Below are 22,365 nucleotides of genomic sequence, written 5' to 3'. Positions count from 1 at the left end.
CCAGTGGCGTTTACAAGGGACCCCGTGGGAGCACAAAGTAAAGGAGGACGACTTGGAATAGATTTTTCCATGCCATTAGGCACCCTAAAAAGACCCCTCGGGCGTTTTGGCCTGAGGAGAAAAATGTGTAATTAATGCAGAGTTATTATCGAGTCTTTTGTTCTTTCTTCCCTTCCTCCCTTACTCACAACTCTCTCCCTCTTAGCCCACATTCATCCCTCCATCTCTATCTCTCTCTGCCCGCCTGCCTCCCTTGCTCTCCCTCTCCCTGCCTTCATCCCTGCCTGCCTCTATCCAAGTTATCTTGCCTGTCCGCCTTCCTGCCTCTCTGTATTCCTTCCTGCCTCCCTGTCTGTCTGTCTGCCTCCATATGTCCCAAGTTAGCCTCCCTGTCTGCCTGCCTACCTGCCTGCCTCGCTGTCAGCCTGCATGCCTGTCTGCCTGCCTGCCTGCCTGCCTGACTGACCTGTCTGTCTACCTTCCTCCTTCTATCCCTGTCGGCCTGCCCGCCTCCCTACCTCCCTACCTCCCTCCATCCCTGCCTCTCTGGCACCCTCTAGGTTAACTTGCCTGCCCACCTGCCTCCATCTCTTTCTGCCTGCATCCTTCCCTCCATCTCTTTTGCAGTGCCTGCCTTCCTCCCTCCATCTCTGATGGCCTACCTGCTGTCTAGCTTTCCTTCATGCTTGCCTAATGGCATCCTGACCTCCCTGCCTGCTTGATGGCCTGCCTGCATTCCTTGAATCCCTGTAAAGCTGCCTGCCTCCTACCCCCCCCCCCCCCACACACACACACACACACACACACATCCCTGTCAACCTGTCTGACTTCCTCCCTCTGTCCCTGTGGTCCTGCCTCCCTCCCTGCCTGCCTTCAGCTTCCGTCCAGCCTTGCCTAATGGCCTCCTGGCCTCCCTCCATTCCTCCATCTATTTCCTGCCTGCCTCCCTCCATCCCTACTTCCTCCTTCCCTGCCTGCTAGCCTGCCTGCCGGCCTAATGGCCTCCTGGCCTCCCTCCATCTATTTCCTGCCTGCCTCCCTCCATCCCTACCGTCCTCTTTCCCTGCCTGCCTGCCTGCCTGCCTGCCTGCCTGCCTACCTACATCCCTGCCTGCCTGCCTGCCTACCTACACCCCTGCCTGCCTCCCTGCCTGCCTGCCTGCCTGCCTACCTACATCCCTGCCTTCCTGCCTGCCTGCCTGTCTGCCTGTCTACATCCCTGCCTGCCTTCCTGCCTGCCTACATCCCTGCCTGCCTGCCTGCCTGCCTGCCTGCCTGCCTGCCTGCCTGCCTGCCTACATCCCTGCCTACCTACCTGCCTGCCTACATCCCTGCCTGCCTTCCTGCCTGCCTGCCTGCCTACCTACATCCCTGCCTTCCTGCCTGCCTGCCTGCCTGCCTGCCTGCCTACATCCCTGCCTGCCTTCCTGCCTGCCTGCCTGCCTACCTACATCCCTGCCTTCCTGCCTGCCTGCCTGCCTGCCTGCCTACATCCCTGCCTGCCTGCATGCCTGTCTGCCTACATCCCTGCCTGCCTGCCTACATCACTGCTTGCCTGCCTGCCTACATCCCTGCCTGCCCGCATGACCGCCTCCTCGCATGACTCACAGGAGGTCTGTTCCTTTCATCTTGTCTTGCACGCATCCTGCCTTTTTCACTTGCTTTCTTTCCCTCTCGCTTTCTAAGCTCCAACAAAGCATACGAAAAGCATCTCCTCTCTCTCTCTCTCTCTCTCTCTCTCTCTCTCTCTCTCTCTCTCTCTCTCTCTCTCTCTCTCTCTCTCTCTCTCTCTCTCTCTCTCTCTCTCTCTCTCTCTGTCTCTCTCTCTCTCTCTGTCTCTCTCTCTCTCTCTCTTCACCGCTCTCTCATCTAAGTATTATTTGCCCTGCAGTCCTCTGGTGCAGCTTGGTGTTGACCAGCCTGGTTGAGTATTCACCGCCACAGGGCAGTGGGAGTCCAATGTGGGACAACAGAATAGGGAGGAATAGAATGGAAGCAGTGGAGGCAGCGGCATTGACTAATGTCTTCTTTTTTTTGTTTTACTCGGGTGACTTTGTTCATTATTGGATGCGTGATCTGATTGATTTGACGTCAGGCGTGCTGGATGCTTTGCACCGGGCTTGGCAAGAAGGCGCCAATTAATTTGTGAGCCTGACTGACCGACTGGCTCTCTGCCGTTTGCTAGATATAAATATCTGTCCGCATGGCAATGTAGAGGAAGAGTAGGGGGTGGGATTTTTTTTTTTAAATCCCCAAGCCCACTTCTATTTTTAGTCTACCCCCTACAGAATGTTCCAGATCCTCATCTCTAACTGTTTATTAATTTATATCAGTGGATGACAGACACGCCATCAGCAGACCCCCCTCTCTCGCCCCAAAAAAACCCAAAAAGCACCAAAAGTAGGGATGGGGGGATTTGCACTTTTTCCCTTGGGAAACAGTCACTCCTGCTTAGGATGAAGCTGTCACTAGCACATATGTGTTTTAGCCCTCCATCATGGAACTGCCTCTCCTCTCCTCTCCTCTCCTCTCCTCTCCTCTCCTCTCCTCTCCTCTCATCTCATCTCATCTCATCTCATCTCATCTCATCTCATCTCATCTCATCTCATCTCCTCTCCTCTCCTCTCCTCTCCTCTCCCCCACTCTCCCCCACTTCTCTTCTGTTTTTGTCTCTATTGTTGCGGGGAACCATTTGATTTCTCTTGTTCCACATGCCAGCTTTAGAAAGATAAGAAAGACGTGTAGAGTATGTTTGTGTTTTTCATCCCTTGGATGGTCGAGAAGGTGTCTCTTTTGGCTGGTTGTGAAGGTGTCTCCTGCAGGGCTACTAATAGTTGTATGAATCTAGAGCAAAGCAAACACAACTGTCCCTTTCAAATGGCCATTGCTACTCTGTGTCTCGTCTCGTCTCGTCTCGTCTCGTCTCTTCTCTTCACTTCTCTTCTCTTCTCTTCTCTTCTCTTCTCTTCTCTTCTCTTCTCGTCTCGTCTCGTCTCGTCTCGTCTCGTCTCTTCTCTTCTCTTCTCTTCTCTTCTCTTCTCTTCTCTTCTCTTCTCTTCTCTTCTCTTCTCTTCTCGTCTCGTCTCGTCTCTTCTCTTCTCTCATCACTAATCTTTCTCTTCTCTCGTTTCTGTCTTTTCTCCACAGAATGACTCCATTCCTCTCGAGGACTTCACTTCTGACGCTTATAAAGTGTTCCTTAGCAACATCTGTCCAAGGCCGGAAATCAATCAGATATTTACAGAGCAGTAAGCCAACGTCTCTCTGGATTTATTTATTTTCTGTCTCTCTATCTCTCATTTTCTTTAAAGCTTCTTCAGTCTGTTAAGCAGCTGCTCATTATGCTGTGCATCTTCAGGGGGATGTGTGCTATTCACTGGAATTTATTTTTAATTGCAAAGAAATATAACTTCACTGTATCGTTGGTGAATTCCATTGTTGGATTTCAAGTATTATCTTTTATAATTATTTATCAACATCAAAACTTTGTCAGATATAATCGCTACACTGCCTCTTTTTGTAACCTGTACAGTATATACAGTATGAATCAGAAGTGGCCAAAGTAAGAGTAGAATTACAAAGCAAAACCTGCCATAGTTTCCTTCCAACACAAGTAACTTTACTGAGTAAATACTCTGCAGTTACTATAGAGTGATGTGTCCAATTCTGCACTGTTTGTTTGAATCAAATTTGGGGGGGTTATTTTTAGGTTTAAAGGGATTTTTTTCAGTAACAACAGCATCTATCCACCTCATTCGGTACAATGGAATAGCTGGTGTGACCTCTATAGCATCATGTGCTACTGTTGTACTTACACTATAAATTTACTTCTACTTTGACTTTTTCCTGGAATGAATGCACGTTTCCCTCTTGGTGCTTGGTGATATGTTTGATAGATGGAAAAGTCACAACTTCAGAAGCATACAAAATCCATACACTAATATTGTTAAGTCTTATTCCATTTGGATGAAACTCATCACGTGTATTGGTTGTTTCTATTTTTGAAGTACATTCAAGGCTCATGGAAGTATACAACACACTACCCTCTTTTTCTCTTACTTAATGTTAGGCCCCAAATGACCCACTGGCAAGTAATTTGACTATCTATCAGCGTTGTCTGCAATTTGAGGGTGCTGTGAAATGTGTAAATGCCCTTATGTGTGCTGCATCCAGCTGACACTACTTATTATGGTGATTTCCTAAGTGGCTTTTTTAATCTCTTTAGGTTGACCCTGAGTATCTTATCTGAGATATTCTCTGTAGCATATGTACCGTAGGATTCCAACAAACACCCTACCCCATTCTTCATCCACACTTATCTTATGTGTATTTCTCAGTCCAACCAACACCCCATGTTTCCCTATCCCACCCCACACTGCTCTAACCTGACTTAAGCCATCTGGCTGCGTTTCGCCAAACTACACACGAGGGCGCTCAGGTTTTCCTCATGCAACCATCTGAGGCTCCTGAAATTCAGAATAATTTCAGGACAAATGAGCCAATCAGGATCTCTGAGTGGTATTTTCTATAGATGGGCCACGTTATGGCTCTTCTTCTATCTGTCCTTCTTAGCTGCACCATGAATTGAGTGTCAATGTGAGTGGCTAACAGTGCATACACACCAACGGCGCGGTACGTCCACTTCACGTGTCCGTGATCAGTCCGAAACAGTTAGAATGCATGAAAACAAATCCTGCCTTGCACACAGGAACGGGATGTAAGCGTGGCGCATGTCCGTCCCGACCGGACATGTCCGTGTTGCTCCTTGAAAATAGAACTCGAGTCTATTTTCCTGCACGGACCGTCCGCGTTCAATGTGCGGCTCCCATTGAAAATGAATGGCTGCTGCCCGCGGATAGAACGTCTACGTTAACTGTGCAGTGTGAAAGGCAGTCCGCGAACCTCTCGGACTCGCACTGCTCATGGAGACGATAAGGAAACGTGCCGCCTGTGTGTGCATGTTCAGGAAGGTTGGGGTGGGGTGGGGGGGAGTTGATCACTAACTTTGTTATGCTCCCATCATCAAATCCCATCGGATTGTGTTCATTCATAAAAAAAAACAGTGAATCGGTAAAAAAAAAAACTATATACGTATCTTTAAAACTCTTCTGATAGTTTATGAGTCACTAAATGGTTTAAGCCTGCTGCACACTGGGCAATACGGTCACCGCATCACCGGAGTGGTAGCCACCTAGTGGACACCGTATTACTTCAGAAAAACTCCCGCAAGCAAGGTAGTGGTGCCTGGTTTGAAACATGGCGGACGGAGCATAAAATGCCACCAAACTTCTTTATTTGAACACTAAAAACGCTTCGTTTCACTTTTTTGTAGTGTGTTACTGATAAAGGTCATGTGTGAAAAGTATTGCCGTGTTTGGTGATGAATTTGGTTTTCGTAATTTCGTATCAAATCATAACTGCTTGTTTTCTTGTCCACCTATCTAGTGTGGATTATATAATGATAAAGTTTGGACATTATCCCTGTTTTTAACAGCTTAAAACGGCCTAATTTTGATATTTATCTATTCATTTTTTGAGAAGATCCGTGGGAAATCCTAAAGTGTTTATCATCACCATAGCAACAGTTATCTTTACCGCACGGTCAGGCACGGTATTTTTTCGGACGAGTTGAAATATTTGAACGTATGCGGAGGCTCTCGGATGCGGACTTTCTTCCGCACCGGACTGTCCGGACCCCAACCGCATACGGAATGCGGTTCTCCATAGACAATGAATGGTTAACGGTCAAACCGGATTCGTATTACCGCATGTAGTGTGCAGGGGCCTTTAGGCCCTAAATATATAAATATGCTTGAGCAATATCATGAGCAATATCATCCGGATAGACGTCTTAGGTCTTCAAAATCTCCTCTACTGGTTGTGACAAGGATAAAGTCTTGACAGGATGAAATGGCATTTAGTCATTATGCTGCAAAATCCTGGAACCAACTTCCTGTCCATATTAGAACTGCACCAACAGTATCTTGTGCCTTTGGTGATAGTTAATTACATACAATCTATAACAGAATATAGTTTCTTGTTCTTCTCTTTTCTCTACGCTTTAGCACATTGAATGACATTTTATGTGTGACAATATAAGTAATTTTGATTGATTTATTGTTGTGTATACAACTTCTAACTGTCTCCGTCCTTATGTTTGCAGAGGTGCAAAGGGCCGTAACTACATGACCATCGAACAGATGATGGATTTCATCAACTTCAAGCAGCGGGACCCTCGGCTCAACGAGATCCTCTACCCTCCCCTCAAACCCGACCAGGTGCAACAGCTCATGGAGAGGTTTGAGCCCAACCCAGAGATCCTCCAGAAAGGTAAGTCCTCTAGCCTGTCTGGTCCTGTGTGTGGCAAGATAGCTGCACAGCACTCAAAAGTTTGCATGTAGTATATAAACTTGGTAACACTTTAAAATACTCCTTCTCAAACATTAGTTATGCATTTGTTAAGCATATTTTTCAAACCTAAGATAACCCTTTGTAAAACATTTGTTAACCATTATCTCTTTATTATTTCCCATTACTTAATCATTAACATACACTGTTAATGGTTTTTGATACTAATAGGCTACATGTGTGTGAGAGTCGGGGAAGGATTGGCAAATGATGAATGGTGTCTGTATCATTTGCCAATCCTTCTCCGACTCTCTCACACATGTGTAGGCCCTATCAGTATTCCACTCATAGTGTTTTTTTGTTTTTTGTTTTTTTACTTTTTTAGTATTATTAAATAATAAGTATCACGATACATTGTCATGAATCAATGCAGTACATTTTGAAAATAAGTATTGCGGCACATTGTCATGCCAATTTTACGTATTTGTACACACCTAGTAACCTAGCTGCCCAGGCTGCCCAGGATGTGCCACGGTTTGACCGCCCTGCTCTGCTTTGGCTCTGACAGTTGGTGAAACTGTGCACCTACACTTTGAACCACCCCTAACCTTGGCTATTGTGATGGCTTATTCCAGAATGTTGATGACACTCTGTGTTGGCACAGATATGACACCGTCACCAGTGTTCAGGCTAACCTCAGACATGTGTCACCGGATAAAAGTATAATTAACCCAAGCACACTAACAGTTGCCTTTTTGAAGTATGACAGTTTTTAATTATTCAAATGCCTTTGAATGTGTTTGAATGTGTGAATGTGTGTGTGCGTGTGTGTGTGTGTGTGTGTGTGTGTGTGTGTGTGTGTGTGTTTTGGTGTGTGAGACCATGTGTGTGTGAGAGACCATGTGTGTGTGTGTGTGTGTGTGTGTGTGTGTGTGTGTGTGTGTGTGTGTGTGTGTGTGTGTGTGTGTGTGTGTGTGTGTGTGTTCGTGTTATGTGTTTCATGTGTATGTGTGCGAGTGCAAGAGTGTGCGCGTGTGTGTGTGCGTGTGTGTGTCTGTGTCTGTGTCTATGTGTATCTGTGTGTGTGTGTGTGTGTGTGTGTGTGTGTGTGTGTGTGTGTGTGTGTGTGTGTGTGTGTCTGTGTGTGTGTCTGTGTGTGTTTTGGTGTGTGAGACCATGTGTGTGTGTGTGTGTGTGTGTGTGTGTGTGTGTGTGTGTGTGTGTGTGTGTGTGTGTGTGTGTGTGTGTGTTCGTGTTATGTGTTTCGTGTGTATGTGTGCGAGTGCAAGTGTGTGTGTGTGCGTGTGCGTGTGCGTGTGTGTGTCTGTGTCTGTGTCTGTGTCTGTGTCTGTGTCTGTGTCTGTGTCTGTGTCTGTGTCTGTGTCTGTGTGTATCTGTGTATGTGTGCCTGTGTGGGTCTGTTTATAATGTATTCAAAGAATGTGTGGGTACTTCCTCCCCCGATTTAACTCTGATCACCATAGCAACAGCTACTGATGGGAGAGGGAGCAGGCCATGTCATGCTGCAATATGGACGAGATATTTTTTGCCTCTTGTTTAACAGCAAGACGCCTTCAGCAGTAGCAGCACATTAGATCGGGATCTTAATCGTTATTGATTCTGACGATGATGTTGTGGATTTTAGCTGAGGGGATGACAGCAGATTGTAGAGCAGATAACCCAAGAAGACTAACATTAACAAGAAGCAGACAGCATAACACAGAGGCTTGTTGCATTTGACGGAGTGGGATTGTCTGGTGATGTGGAAACTGGGGCCGCCAGAGCCAAGATAAGGGCGGGGTGTTGAGTCACTACCGTACAAAGGCAAAGTGCAGTAACTAATGTACATATTTTGTCAAAATTGACTTTAGACTGAAAAGTGTCCAAATTTGTGTCCAGTTTCACGTATATTGCCATGCCAAATTTGCAGTAACAACAATATGCAACCTAATACCAAGGCTTTGGGGGCCTTTTTTCTCAGTTCCAATGTTGGCGTAGTTACTGCTCTTTATCTTTGTAGGGCGAGAGTGGCTCTGGCCCCTCTGTCCTCATTTGACGCACAGCTGTCATGGATGACAACAGAGTCTTCCACCTCCTCAGCTCCGATGGAGACGTGCGGTTGACAAGCTGTAGGCTGTGCAGGCCCTACAGCCAGCCCACCACCTGACCAAAAAAGAAACGCATTTGGCTCCTGTCACACCAGGCAGGCAGCAGCCTGTGGGTTGTTGCACTCGCTCCCATGCTTGCTAGTTCGCTCGCTTTCGAAATGTGTTACTATATTCAACCGACCTTGTTTTTTTAAAAGTGCCGGAGAACGACATCCACCATCACATTTCTTTTTTTTCTTTCGTTCTGTCTTTTTTTTTTTTTAGCTTAGCCCTTCAGCGCAATTTGTCTCAGTATACATATTGACATTGTGTCCCTGGACGGATGGACAAAGCGAGGAGAGGAGGAGAAGGAGAAGAAGGGGGGTTGGGAGCACCAAGGAGACCAATTTAAAACAGGGTGATCGTCTCTTCAGGGTCTTTCTCTTCTCATGCAGTCAGTCAATCAATCAAACAGTCTGTCATGGCACAACAATCACTCAATCAATCCGTCAAGTTACTCAAAAGACCTCTCCAGTCCAGTCCTAGCAGGGGCGGAAGCGCCCATCGTCAAATAAAGTGTGGCTCTTGTGATTGTATGGAATTAGAAAGACAGGTGTTCCTCTAAGGGAACTTCAGAGGGATTATGGTTTGGGTTGGGATTAGCGAACAAAAAAGTGTTCTGCTGATTTGGGTATTCTATTTCTTTCCCCCTTGAAATTCTGAACTGATGTCATAATGGGAAATGGAATTTTCCGTTGTACAGTACGGCACAAAAGGTTTTCAATCCCCTGAAGTCGTCAGTAATTTTATTGTCACTACGTAGTTGCCTTTACAACAGCAGTACTAGATGTGTCAAAGCCACCAAGGTAGAATGATACATTCACAAGTGTTACAAGTGTCAAGTGTACAGAGCGAGAGAAAAGAAGAGTATCAAATACATTTAAAGAATAATATACATACTGTATGTACTAGCAACATTGCAGTGTGGAAGCATTAGAGCATCACAGTTGTTAAGTGCACAGGACAAACGGAGAGTATGTTCATATGCAGTACAAATAATTACAAATAATAAGCAAGCACCTTGCAATGTCAAAGTACTTGTATAAGAGGATCAAGCATGGCAAATATGCACAAAATCATACGAGTGATATACAAGTTGTCTTGCATCGTTGTTGCTTCTGTTGGGGGTTTTTTTGGCCTCCAAAATGTATCTGCCTGCCTGCGTCTGAGTTCCATCTGCCATGCTGTACCGCACAGCCAAGCAGCCTCAGTAGGCAGTGACAGTCAGGGCTGCTGACAGCTTTGGCCAGGCCTGGGACAAAGTCTTCTGAAAAGCCCCCTACTCAACATATACAATGTCTTGGGGACCAATTCTGGGCAACCTCTCTATACCTGGGCCCGGAACAACTGACACCATTATGTCCTCCCCTGTCAGCTTCCCTGGTGACAGTGGCAGTGGCAGCAGCAGCAGTGTTCCCCTGAGAGCAGGGCTGGACTAAGATGGTATGGGGCCCCCTAGGCGATAGGTTGCTGTAGGATCCCCCCAGAAGACCAATTCTGCAATAAAATTAAGGAGATGACGTCATAATACTGAGCCAGCAATAAGTATTAACAAAATTGAAGACTCGTGTCACAATTCTACAATTATCTTTCCCTCTCACGCTGTCCAATCTGGGGCCTCTGGCAGGTTGGGGCCACTAGGCTGCAGCCATATCTAGCCTGTGCGTTAATCTGGCCCTGCACACAGGCGCGCATGCACACGTGCACACACACGCACACACACACACACACACACACACACACACACACACACACACACACACACACACACACACACACACATACACACACACACGCACACACACACACACTTCAGCAGCAGTATTCCCTTGTGAGGTTTCATGCTGAAACATTTCATGTCCTCCCTGCAGTCACTCCAGTCAGCCAGTCAGTAAGCACGCCGCCGTTATGCAAAAAGGCCACTGTTAATTACCTGTGTCGCCGCTCCCTCCGCAGAGAATAGCTTTAATTAATGTAAACTGCTGGTGAGAATTTGTCACAAGGGGGTGGGCAGCCTTCTCTTGTGCACACGGTGTGCCGCTCGGAACACACGGATCTTACAGCGTGACACTAAATGTTGACAGCTGTTTGGCAATGCAGCCTAATGTTAATCCTTTATGGCTTTTCTCTTGAAGCAAGTGTGTCTGTGGAATACAGGTGTGAATGAAGAGGGTGGCTGGGAAGGATGATCCTTTTTCTGTTTCTAAAAAAAAATTAAGTTTCTAAAATATTTGTAATGGTTCATTAAATTGTGACAGGGGGAATGGGGGAGGAAAATTAGAATTCATTGAATTGGACTACTGGTTTCCTAACTAAGCCCTTGTCTCCGTTAATGAGCCATTGTGGTATGTCAGGTGGAGTATTGTAACAGAAGAGGCATGAGTGTCTTATTTTGGATATAAAAATGGAGTAAAACCATCATTACTGTTTTTTCGTCCAAGCTGTATTATACTGTATCAAATCAATACCACCGCTGACAGCTTTTGCCAGCAAGGCAGATATCATTGGAAGGGTTCATCATATTGTAGCACTGAGCTGTAGCCACTTCAAAAGGAAGAGGGAGGCAGCAGATACAGGGGTTGTACAAAAATGTAAACACCTGTCATTTTAGTGTGGGACGTTTCATGGCTTACGGGACCAGCCTGTTGGCCAATCTTCATTAATTGCACATTACAACATTAAGGTGAAGTGTGAAGGTTCAATTAGCAGGGTAAGAGCACAGTTTTGCTCCAAATTTTGCAATACACACAACATTATGGGTGACATGTTAGAGTTCAAAAAGGAGAAATTCTTTGTGCGGGTGTAACTGGTGCATCTGTGACAGAGACAGCAAGTCTTTGTGATGTATTAAGGGCCATGGTGTGTAGCTCCTGATGGACCGTCCTTGTGGAAACAGGAGACTCGAGGTGCGCCTTTAATTATATCGTGATTCGGACAGCTTTGGTTTTATATTTTTGGATACCCTCTGGGTTGGCACCCAAAGACAGCATCCTCTTGCATCCACAGTTAATCCTGTTGGATGTGGTTCATCCTTCTTGGTGATATGCAGACATCACCTTGGATACTGTGGCTCTTGAAACATCGCAAAGACTTGCTGTCTCAGTCACAGATGCACCAGTTGCACGCTCACAAAGAATTTCACCTTTTTGACCTCTGATGTCACCCATAATGTGTGCGTTAAAAAATGTGTAGCAAAACTGTGCTCTTGCCCTGCTAATTGAACCTTCACACTTCACCTTACTGGTGCAATGTGCAATTATTGAGGATTGGCCAACAAGCTGGTCCACAAAAGCCATGAAACTTCCCACACTAAAATGGTATAAAAAAGGTGTTTCAAATTTTGGTCCGACCCCTGTACAATTTAGGGTCTTCTTCATTTCCTACCTTCTCACAGTGATCCACAGGGCTGATGTCACTGGAAAGGCTCATCATATGATTGTGTTCGTGTTGTCCACAGGGCAGACATCATTGGAAGGTAGGGGGTGCGTAATATGACAATATAAAATCGCGAAGAACAAGAAAGAGTAGAGCACAATAACTTATCAACAATTCACCTCTGGCTTAACGCCAGGGAAAAGGCCACAACGTTGTTTTTTCCTCGGGTGGCTTGTAAACTGTAAATACCATAAACACTACACAACAACGTTTTCAGATAAGGAGGATAACTGTTAAGCGCCACACTCAACAAACTCTTCATGGTCAGTTACCTCAGGTAGGCCTATAGCACAACAAATAGGAAGGCACAGGACATTTCCAGATAGGGCTATGTTCAGTGTAATTAGTACACGCAGCATTGCAACTCAAAAGAAACAACAGCCAGAAGAAAACAATGGCAGGAACACGCCAATCCCCCACATTTTTTGACAATGCTGTGCAGAATATATGAATGTGCAGGCAAGATGGCAACTGGCATATTGAACGTGGAATAGGCTACTTTGAGACTATTAGATTTCACAGGCACGTGAGGGAGGGGACAGTGAAGGCTGTGTTAACCCGAGTGCATGTGCGTCTTTTCAAAGTGAGTGGTGTGTTCAGGGCGACCGCTTGACAGAGAGCGTGCTTTTCAGTTCAGTAAATGTCTCCCTGGCACTAGTTTTTGGAACTTGGGATGTCTGTAACGTCCACGAAGAGAATGTCCACGTAAAAACGCCAAACACCTGCAAACCGCTGTTCTGTCTGGCCCTTTTGTCCTTCATTGTCTTCTTCTGTGATGATGAACACTTTTTTTCTGATCCTTCTCTATTCTATGTGATTGTCTTTGTGTTTTCCACATCGCAGATATCACTGGAAGGTTTCTGCAGATATGCACAGTACCTTTTCATATGGTTGTCTTTTCTGTTGTCCACAGTGCAGATATCAGTGGAAGGGTTCACCATGTGATTCTCTCTGTGTTGTCCACAGGGCAGATATCTCTAGAGGGGTTCTCCAGGTACCTGATAAACGAGGAGAACGGCGTGATTCCTCCCGAGAAACTTGACCAGAGCGAGGACATGACCTTCCCACTCTCGCACTACTTCATCAACTCCTCCCACAACACTTACCTCTCAGGTAACACTTAAAACTCTCTCTCTCTCTCTCTCTCTCTCTCTCTCTCTCTCTCTCTCTCTCTCTCTCTCTCTCTCTCTCTCTCTCTCTCTCTCTCTCTCTCTCTCTCTCTCTCATAAGTTATACACAACCTCTCGGGTAAAACTTACCCCTCTGCCTAAAATGAGGAAAAGGAGAGTGCTACATTGGGTCAATTGTTTGTGGAAAAAAATCAGGTGCTCTTCAGAAAGGACATGAGAACTTCAGTATTTAGCTTGTGACCATCTCCAAAATGTGAAGGCCAACACTAGGCTCCTTGTTGAAAGTGGAGTCTTAATGATCTGAGACACACTGATCTTAGTGAAAAAAGTCAAAAATACTTCTTTATTTTAACGGATAACGCTTACACATTTCGACTGCAATCAGTCTTCATCAGGGCAAACTTTGTTACTTCTTACAAAGGTGCTTTTAAAATGGATTCCATGTCATGTGACACAGTGACATGGTCAATCAAAATCAGTGCATTGTGAGATTACATTTTAACACAAAAAAACACATCACCAGTGCTTTTGCACAGTAGTCAATAGACAAGGACAAATAATAACAAAACTGTCTAATGGGGCCCAGATAAGTACTCCTTTTAAAAAAGGGCCAAGGACACAGACATCTATCAGTGCATACTAGGTAGACATGTAGATTTTTAGAAGACTATGACAATGTAAGTGGCAGTATCATATATAAGGCAATCCATGGCATAACATTACATAATTAAAAGTAAAACATAGAAAAGGGGAAAAGTCAATTTCTTCATTTAGTCCAGGATAGGAAGTGGCCATCAATGTATATGGATCCAATAGACCCGTTCAGAGTCGACGTCCTCATGAATGCGTGTGCATCGTTGACTCAAACACACCCGAGATATTGTAAGGATATTACGAGAGACTCCACTTTTCTGGGTGGTACTGCACTCTAGGGGGAGTGCAGACTCCATTCAGAAAGAACGGGCTGCTGCACTCAGAGCCGTATCTCGACAGCGGCCACTAGGAGAACTGCAGGCATGGGTGAAATCGGGAGTGGTAATTCCGTATGTAATACTGGGTGACAGTGCAGACACTAAAGAGAGAAATACTGCCGTTATGAAGCGTGTACGTTGCTAAAAAATAGAGATTCTGAAAAGTACACTTGTTATGCTATTTTGAGAGGGAAGAGGCTGTTCCAGAAGCATAGGAGATGTTTGTTGTTACAAGACATTAAACTACTAGTTGGGGTTCTATTTTTTGATGGCATTCTTATGTTCAGCAAGTCTTTAGTGAAGTTTTAGTTTGATGCGGCCCACATAAAAACATCCACTCTCATATTCCAATCTATTAACCACAAAAGTTGAACTACAATTTCCAAAGTCATGACAATAAATTAATGCTCTCTGTGTAAAAACATACACAAACTTGTCCTCCCTCTTAATATTGTCACAGTGATCACAGGCACCACACCTGTAGGTGACTTTTGGGCTAGGGAAGTGCAGCTTTGGTTTGTCAGCTGGTAAGTGGCTTTTGACCAACTGTCTGTCTGTCTGTCTGTCTGTCTGTCTGTCTGTCTGTCTGTCTGTCTGTCTGTCTGTCTGTCTGTCTGTCTGTCTGTCTGTCTGTCTGTCTGTCTCTCTCTCTCTCTGTATCTCTTTATCTCTCTCCATTACCTCTCAGGCCAGTCAGTCTCCCTTACTCATGCTCACCTTCACCTTTGCTGATTCTCTACCGCATTGTCTCTTTCTCTGTTCCATTTAATCTAAAAGATCACAAGACACACAGGCCGACAGATCAAAGGCTTTTGAATTGTAACACATTGTGAGGAAGTTCCTCAGAGGAACATACCGTACACACACTTTGTGACCATGCTCTACACAGTCTCACCCCAAGTAGTCAATTTTTGACTACTCAATTTTTGACACCCCAAGACTGTGACGTCTTGGGTATTCCTTCCACGTCACATTTTGACTATGTCCTCAAAGGCGCCCCCTTGTGGCAGCATAACGTCATTGAGGTTATTAATGTAACAAATGTATCCTCAAAGATAGTGGCTGTAGTGTTATGAAATGTGAATTTCTATTTATATTACTATTTTTATTGTGATCTGTCACGGTATTCTGGTGAGGTCATGTGACCCGGTAATCACCTATTTAACCTGTGGGAGGTATGCGAATGTCAAAGTGAACCTGACGAAGCGCAATGCGAAACGCGTTGTTCACCTAAATAAAAACAGCAAAAACTAAGTCCACCAGTGTGCGGTGATCCTTCTTTTTCTACTATGGATTACTGATAACTGCACTTCACCAGCACCTGGAACCTGGCTGTGCATAGGAGTTCCAGATCTTTGATGTCATTGAGGTTAGGTTTAGGAATAGGTTTAGGGTTAGGCCACATAGTCAAAATGTGATGTGGAAGGAATACCCAAGACGTCAAAAATTGCCGTCTGGTCCAAGGTAGTCAGAAATTGACTACTTGGGGTGAGACTGCGTTGCCATACTAATCGGTTTCGTATGAAACGCCACGGATGTGCTAGGGATGGGAGCTTCATATGATGTGGTTTTTGTGTGCATTTGTGTGAACCTGAGGCAGAAATCACAGCTGTTCCCTTTTAAAAGCCAGATTTGATCGTAAGGTCTTGGTCTTCAAAGTCCTTGTCTTATTTAAAATGTGCTCCAAGGGTCATACTGTACATCGCAACAGCAGCAAAATGTCAAAGAGCCTCAAGTGGGGACTGGCAAAATCATTAGGGTCTCCCACAAGTGATTGGTCTCTTCCACAGATGTCAAAAGTAAAAAATAAAAGTAAAAAAGAAGAAGCTTAGTTTCCTTCCAACACAGGTAACATATCTGAGTTACCAGTAGGCATGTGAACTTGTCTTTCTCTCAGCTAACTCTACGCTGGTTTAATCAATTTTGTGGTGGGTTCTTGTAGGGTTTTTCAGGAGTAATACAGTCTATCTACCTAATTTAGGTACAATGGACTAACTGGTGTAACACCTACCGATATGTAATAGCATGTGCTAGTGTTGTACTTACACCATGAATTGATTTTTACTTTCACTTTTGACACCTCGACACCTCTATTCACCTGTCAGCAGCCTCATTTAATAGTATTAGTAGTAGTAGAGTGGAGTAGAGTAACTTTATTGATCCCCAGGGGGAAATCAGGTGAGGTTTCTGATGAACCTCATGCACACATTTTTCTTATGTAACATTGTCTACTCTATGCTGTGATGCTTCCCATGCAACAAGAACACAGTTTGGTTTTGGTATTCATTGTCATGGGGCCTCATGCTCACACGTAATGAATTAACAGACCGAAAGCAATGGGAGGTGTGTTGCGCGACAGGAGTGACAGGAGAAAAGTTGAACTTCAGCTGACGTTATAATAATGAGCTGTGACATTCCGGAGACAACTGCGACAGCCAATTGGAATGTTGAAATGGTTGCATCCCTTTTTTAATCTTTCCTACTTTAAATTGATTTTGTTGCTTTGTTGCTTTTGTTGCTGGTGGTCTGAAATAGTTTAGCAACGCTTTCAGGGTTTCATATACATACTCTAGCTTTTGTCACTTTTGACATATCTAAGGCGTACTGATGAGGTGTGGAACAATACAGTGCGTTGTAGATTTGATAGTAGATCATCATAATAGCTTCTGACACATTGAAACAATTTTTCAGATATGCAAATTACACCATGCTTCCGGCTCTCCTTCTGTAAGTAGCTAATGCCACTCTTGCTCATAATGATTTCTGTGCCACAAGAAAAAAGTCAGGAAGGACAAATGTGTTATTTGTGTTACGTGCGGGTGCAACAGATTACACTACCAGTTATCTAAGCAATTGCATAAACTTAAATGATGTTTTAGAGTTGATAGCTCCATATTACGATAGGGATGAAGATGAAATACAAAATGAGATACAGGAAAGAGATGAAAAAGAAAAGGGATGGAGATGGAGAGAGGGAGGGAGGGAGGGAGAGAGAGAGAGAGAGAGAGAGAGAGAGAGAGAAAGAAAGAGAGAGAGTGAGAGAGAGAGAGAGAGAGAGAGAGAGAGAGAGAAAGAAAGAGAGAGAGTGAGAGAGAGAGAGAGAGAGAGAGAGAGAGAGAGAGAGAGAGAGAGAGAGAGAGAGTGAGAGAGAGAGAGAGAGAGAGAGAGAGAGAGAGAGAGAGAGAGAGAAAGAAAGAGAGAGAGAGAGAGAGAGAGAGAGAGAGAGAGAGATAAATTGCCCAATGAGGAGTGCCAACCAATCTGAGCCTTCCTGGCATGATGTGGGCACCGTTGACTTGGGTACCAAGTTTTAGGTTTGAGGCTGAATGTGACCCTTTTTGCTGTGGGATCTGGGCAGTGTTTACTTTTAGGCCCTGCTAACAATGCCGGATTAACTCATAGGCTAGATGTGGCTGCAACCTAGGGGCCCCCACCTGCCAGGGGGACCCAGATTGGCCAAGAATCTAAAAATTTCCAGAATTGTGACAAAATGCGATAATGAAAATTCATATTCAAATTGAACTGTCGTGGGGAATACAGTTTTAAATCCTGTCAATGCTCCTATCCATTGTTGAAAGACATGCTAACCAAATATTTCTCAAATAATGATTAAAAAAAAGCTTTTATTATTAGCAATAGTTATGAGTCTTTGTTTCCTGTTGGAGGATATCAATAATGTTGAATGGATAAGGCAAGACAAAACCTGCCAATCATGCTGCGATTGAACCATACCACTTAGCCTGTTAGCACTTATCTTGTCCCTCAGGGCTGCTATTATTACAGCACATTTACTGACTGGCTGACTCTCTTATCTCTCTTGCAGTGTATTAGGCAAGCCAAGGGACAGTCCCATGAGCAATTTGGGATTAGGCTATTCCAAGATATTAACAACTATGCAGGAGGATGCAGAGGGTGCAGCTCCCTAACCATTAGGACACTGTACCTCTTGGTAGCCCTGATGCATTGCGCAACTCCCTAACCATTAGGGCACAACATGTCCTGCTTGTAGCCCTTATGCACTGTCCAGCTCCCTTGCCACTAGGCCGCAGCTGTCTCCTATTGCTATTACGGGTAATGCTTAGTATATGCATGCTAGTGATTCACGCACCCACCCTTACCCTTACTCCCATGGGAGCTGAACTTGTGAACACGTTGGACCCAATAGGAACTCAACTCCCTGACTGTTATGCCACAGCTGGCCCTGTTGTGAATGTTTTAATCCATCGATGTTGGATGCTGCGTATACACAACATTGACCTAGGCGCCTGGAGCTGCATGCACACAGCATTCAGCCCATGAGATTTCTTATGAAATATGTCGGTACGTTACAGCTGAATGCAAGATGAGAGTCTTAGCTTTTAAATGCAACTTGTTTCATGTTTTTATGTGCTTCGGAGGCTGAGATTTTTCCCGTAGGTTTAGAGCGCACATTTTCCCAAAAAGGGCTTAGGAATTTAGCAGGATTTTTTTTGCAGGTGCCTTAGGTTAAAATGGGTTAATGCTCATGACTGCCCCTTGAATATCAGTGGTTACCTGAGTGCTTTCTTTAAGACGTATGAGCATCCTGTAATCATCTGTTTGGTGCAGCCATACTATAGGACATAATGAACGGAGGATTCTAGTACTGTATAGTACTTTTAAACCAAATTTGGATTGTGCCATGATAAATGTACACTCACCGGCCACTACATTAGGGACACCTGTTACAACTGTTCATTGAGGCAAATTTCTGATCAGCCAATCACATGGTGGGAACTCGATGCATTTGTGCATGTAGACATGGCCGAGATGATCTGATAGAGTTCAAACCGAGCATTATAATGTGGAAGAAAGGTTATTTAAATGACTTCTAACATGGCATGGCTGTGGGTGCCGAAGGGCCTGATTAGAAAATGTCAGAAATGGCTGATCTACAGAGATATTCACGCACAACCATCTCTAGGGTTTAAAAAGAATGGTACGAAAAAGGAAAAAAATGCAGTGAGCAGCGATTCTGTGGGCAAAAATGGCTTGTTGATGGGAGAGGTCAGAGGAGAATAGCCATACTGGTTTGAGTTGATACAAAGGCAACATTAAGTTAAAAAAAACACTTATTACAACCGAGGTATGCATAAGAGAATCCCTGATTACACAGCACATCAAATCTTGAGGCAAATGGGCTATAGCTGCAGAAAACCACATTTGGTGCCACTCCTGTCAGCTAAGAACACGAAAATGAGGCAACAATTTACACAGGCTCACCATAAACGGCACTAGAAGATCGGAAAAATGTTGCCTGGTCTGATGAGTCTTGAAATCTACTGCAACACTCAGGTACAATGGTCCGAATATGGCATCAACAGCATGAAAACATGGGTCAACCCTGCTTTACATCAACATTTCAGACTGGGGATATAATGGCATAAGGACATTTTTTTAGCACAATTTGGCTAATTAGTACCAATTTATCTTTGTTGGCATGCCACAGCCTACCCGAGTTTTGTTGTAGGCAGTTCAGGCAGTTCTGAAAGCAGAATGGGGTCCAACCCAGCATTAGAGAGGTGTTCCTAATGGAGTGGCCGGTGAGTGTATATCTGTCAATCCAAATAAAGAAGTAAAATGTGTGTGTGTGTGTGTGTGTGTGTGAGTATGTGTGTGTGTGTGTGCGTGCGTGCGTGCGTGCGTGTGTGCGTGTGTGCGTGCGTGTGTAGCGGGCCAGCTGGCAGGCAACTCGTCGGTGGAGATGTATCGTCAGGTTTTGCTGTCCGGCTGCCGCTGCGTGGAGCTCGACTGCTGGAAGGGCCGTACCGCCGAGGAGGAGCCCGTCATCACACACGGCTTCACCATGACCTCCGAAATCTCATTCAAGGTGTGTGTGCGCGTGTGTGCTTGTGTGAGTGTGGTAGGCCTGTGCTTTTTAAGTGAATGCTCACATGCACCGCCGAGGAGGAGCCCGTCATTACACACGGCTTCACCATGACCTCCGATATCTAATTCAAGGTCACCACTATTCACTTGCTTTAAATATACTTACTGGTGTGTGTGTCTGTGTCTGTGTCTGTGTCTGTGTCTGTGTCTGTGTCTGTGTCTGAATGTGCATGCAACATGCGTGCGTGTGTGTGTGAAAAACGTCAAATGCATACAGATCAGATCACCACCAGATTGACATTGAGATACTGTATGCAACTAGACTGCATTTTTTTCCTTCTTCATACATGTTTGCCTTGTGCCCTCATATGACTTTCTCCTATTTTTTTTCTGCTCAGGAAGTGATCGAGGCCATTGCTGAGTGTGCCTTCAAAACATCTCCGTTTCCTGTCATCCTGTCCTTTGAAAATCACGTGGACTCGTAAGTGAACATCCGTACACTACTCTGGGGGTTGGGACCCCAAGGGATCGTGGAGGCACTGAAGGGGGTTCGCGGACAAAAGGGATGAATAAAATGGGAAATCCACAGGTTAACAGCTAACAGCTAACATAATTCCATATTTTGGTCAGTAATAGCATGCGCTTTTTATGTTTAATAGATGTAATAAGCATTTTTTTTGTCCATTGATATTGCTAGATTTTCCATTAGCCCTCCTGTTACCCTCAGATTCTGGTTACATCTGTGATCCTTGGGGTCAATTTGACCCCAGCCACTTAAATGTCTACAAAATCAGTAGAAATCAAAACTGGCACCTGTTTATGTCTCAGACAGTTACTGTTGCTCTGTTGGTGACATAAAAAGGCCTTAAAATATATCCTAGCACCCCCACACATAGCCCACACACCAAAAAACCTAATCCATAACTAGGCGAAAATTTGAAAAAATATCAATAAAATGTCACTGATTGGTCTAAAACAGACGGATAGATACTATTACTATTTCAGTGGCTCCATAAACTCCCTAAATATGAATTTATGTTATTTATAACATTTGAAAAGAAAAAAAAAATGTTTATCAAGGATGGTACCTATCTATTTTCTTTTGGGTCAATTTGAGCCTAAAAGAAATACACATATTTCCAAACATTCAGAGAGTTTTTTAAGTTCAACATTTATTTTGTTTGAATGTTTAAATGTGTATTTATCACTTAAGTATACTACTTAGATGAGAACATATACATTGCCAACCAAAACAGTTTTTGGACACCATAGACGTTTTCTATATGATTTCTATGATTGAATCAGTGTGCACATAATGAGGAAAGGGTTGTGTGCCCTTATAGACAGATTACATGTTCATGGTATTTGGGTAAGGTTTGAAGGGACATGCCTGGAAACTTGTATGCTTACTTCTATTCACTATTTATGCCGACTGGAGAACTTTGATATGGACGTCAATGTGCATATCCTTCACAAAAGTTACAGCTGTTGCAGTTCCTGGAAGGTCATGCCTTCTCTATGTCAGGTAGCACCAGTTTATAACCACTGCTGCACACATCTATATTTCCATTGGAACAACACACGTTGAAGAGAAAAGTAGAATTGCACAATTATCTCTCTCAACATAGCAACCGACCTTGAGATCACATCCATCTAAAGAATTACTACTGGTTGTCACCATCAGATTCAATCACCATTTCAATCTTTGGATCACAATCATAAAGCTTCTCTTCATATATACCATCATTTAGCTAATTATGGATGCTGGGTACAGAACAGCATGCACACCAGTGCTGACTGTATGTGACCCATCTTGTGCGTGTGTGTGTGTGTGTGTGCGTGGGGGAGGGGGGGGGAGTGCAAAAGTAGCTCCAAGGGTACGGGTGTTGGGGGGTTCCTGTGCGGGTGACATGATGGTGCTACGGGGTGCTATAGGTGCTATTTTTCCAAATACCATTGCTGTAATAGGAGCACCACTGTCCATATTTTTGCCGCAAATTAGTTTTAGGCCTCCCCCACATCATTGGAGTTTTTAGTAATCCGTGCCTGAAATAGTGCAAACATATAGGAAGAAACATGGCTGAATAGCAGGTCACGTCTTTTGATTCCTTCCTGCTTTGCTCACTTCCTCCTTTTGCCAGGCAGAGATTGGTGCTATGGCAACAGGAAGAATGAACTCTCTAGAATGCTGCTGAATAAAATGGACCTTGAAGGGCACTCAGTACATACAATTTTGTTTGTTTATTAGTTTTTTGTTTTGTTGTTGTTTCCGACACGTTTAAGTCAGGGGTGTCTGGATTTTTTGTTTTTGTTTGTTTTCTCTTTTTCAAAGAGTGCGTTACAATATACGGCCTTGCCTCCTCCACTTGTGCTTGTTTCCTCGCCCCACCTCCTGGCCCCTCCTCCGTGGAGAAAACGATAAAGTTTCCCAGCTGTCAGCCTAGCCGCAACAATTTTTGAGTTTTTCATTCACCATCCCAATTGCAA

The 22,365-nt window shown here is 44.5% G+C and overlaps 1 protein-coding gene across 1 annotated transcript in view; it reads left to right on the top strand.

Annotated features, from left to right (window-relative positions):
- The window catches only part of plcb1 (phospholipase C beta 1), a 140,450-nt gene that overhangs the window by 76,770 nt on the left and 41,315 nt on the right, over window positions 1–22,365 (top strand). Inside the window, exons 8-12 of the mRNA XM_063184679.1 lie at window positions 3,148–3,248; window positions 6,164–6,330; window positions 12,897–13,043; window positions 19,722–19,879; window positions 20,277–20,359. Of these exons, the coding sequence (XP_063040749.1) occupies window positions 3,148–3,248; window positions 6,164–6,330; window positions 12,897–13,043; window positions 19,722–19,879; window positions 20,277–20,359 (656 nt within the window). The remainder of the gene's footprint in view (window positions 1–3,147; window positions 3,249–6,163; window positions 6,331–12,896; window positions 13,044–19,721; window positions 19,880–20,276; window positions 20,360–22,365) is intronic.

This window comes from Engraulis encrasicolus, chromosome 19 (assembly GCF_034702125.1).
Source record: "Engraulis encrasicolus isolate BLACKSEA-1 chromosome 19, IST_EnEncr_1.0, whole genome shotgun sequence".
In the NCBI taxonomy this organism is placed as follows: domain Eukaryota; kingdom Metazoa; phylum Chordata; class Actinopteri; order Clupeiformes; family Engraulidae; genus Engraulis; species Engraulis encrasicolus.
Note: the sequence above shows the minus strand (reverse complement) of the source record. Positions and strands in the feature narration are given on the sequence as shown.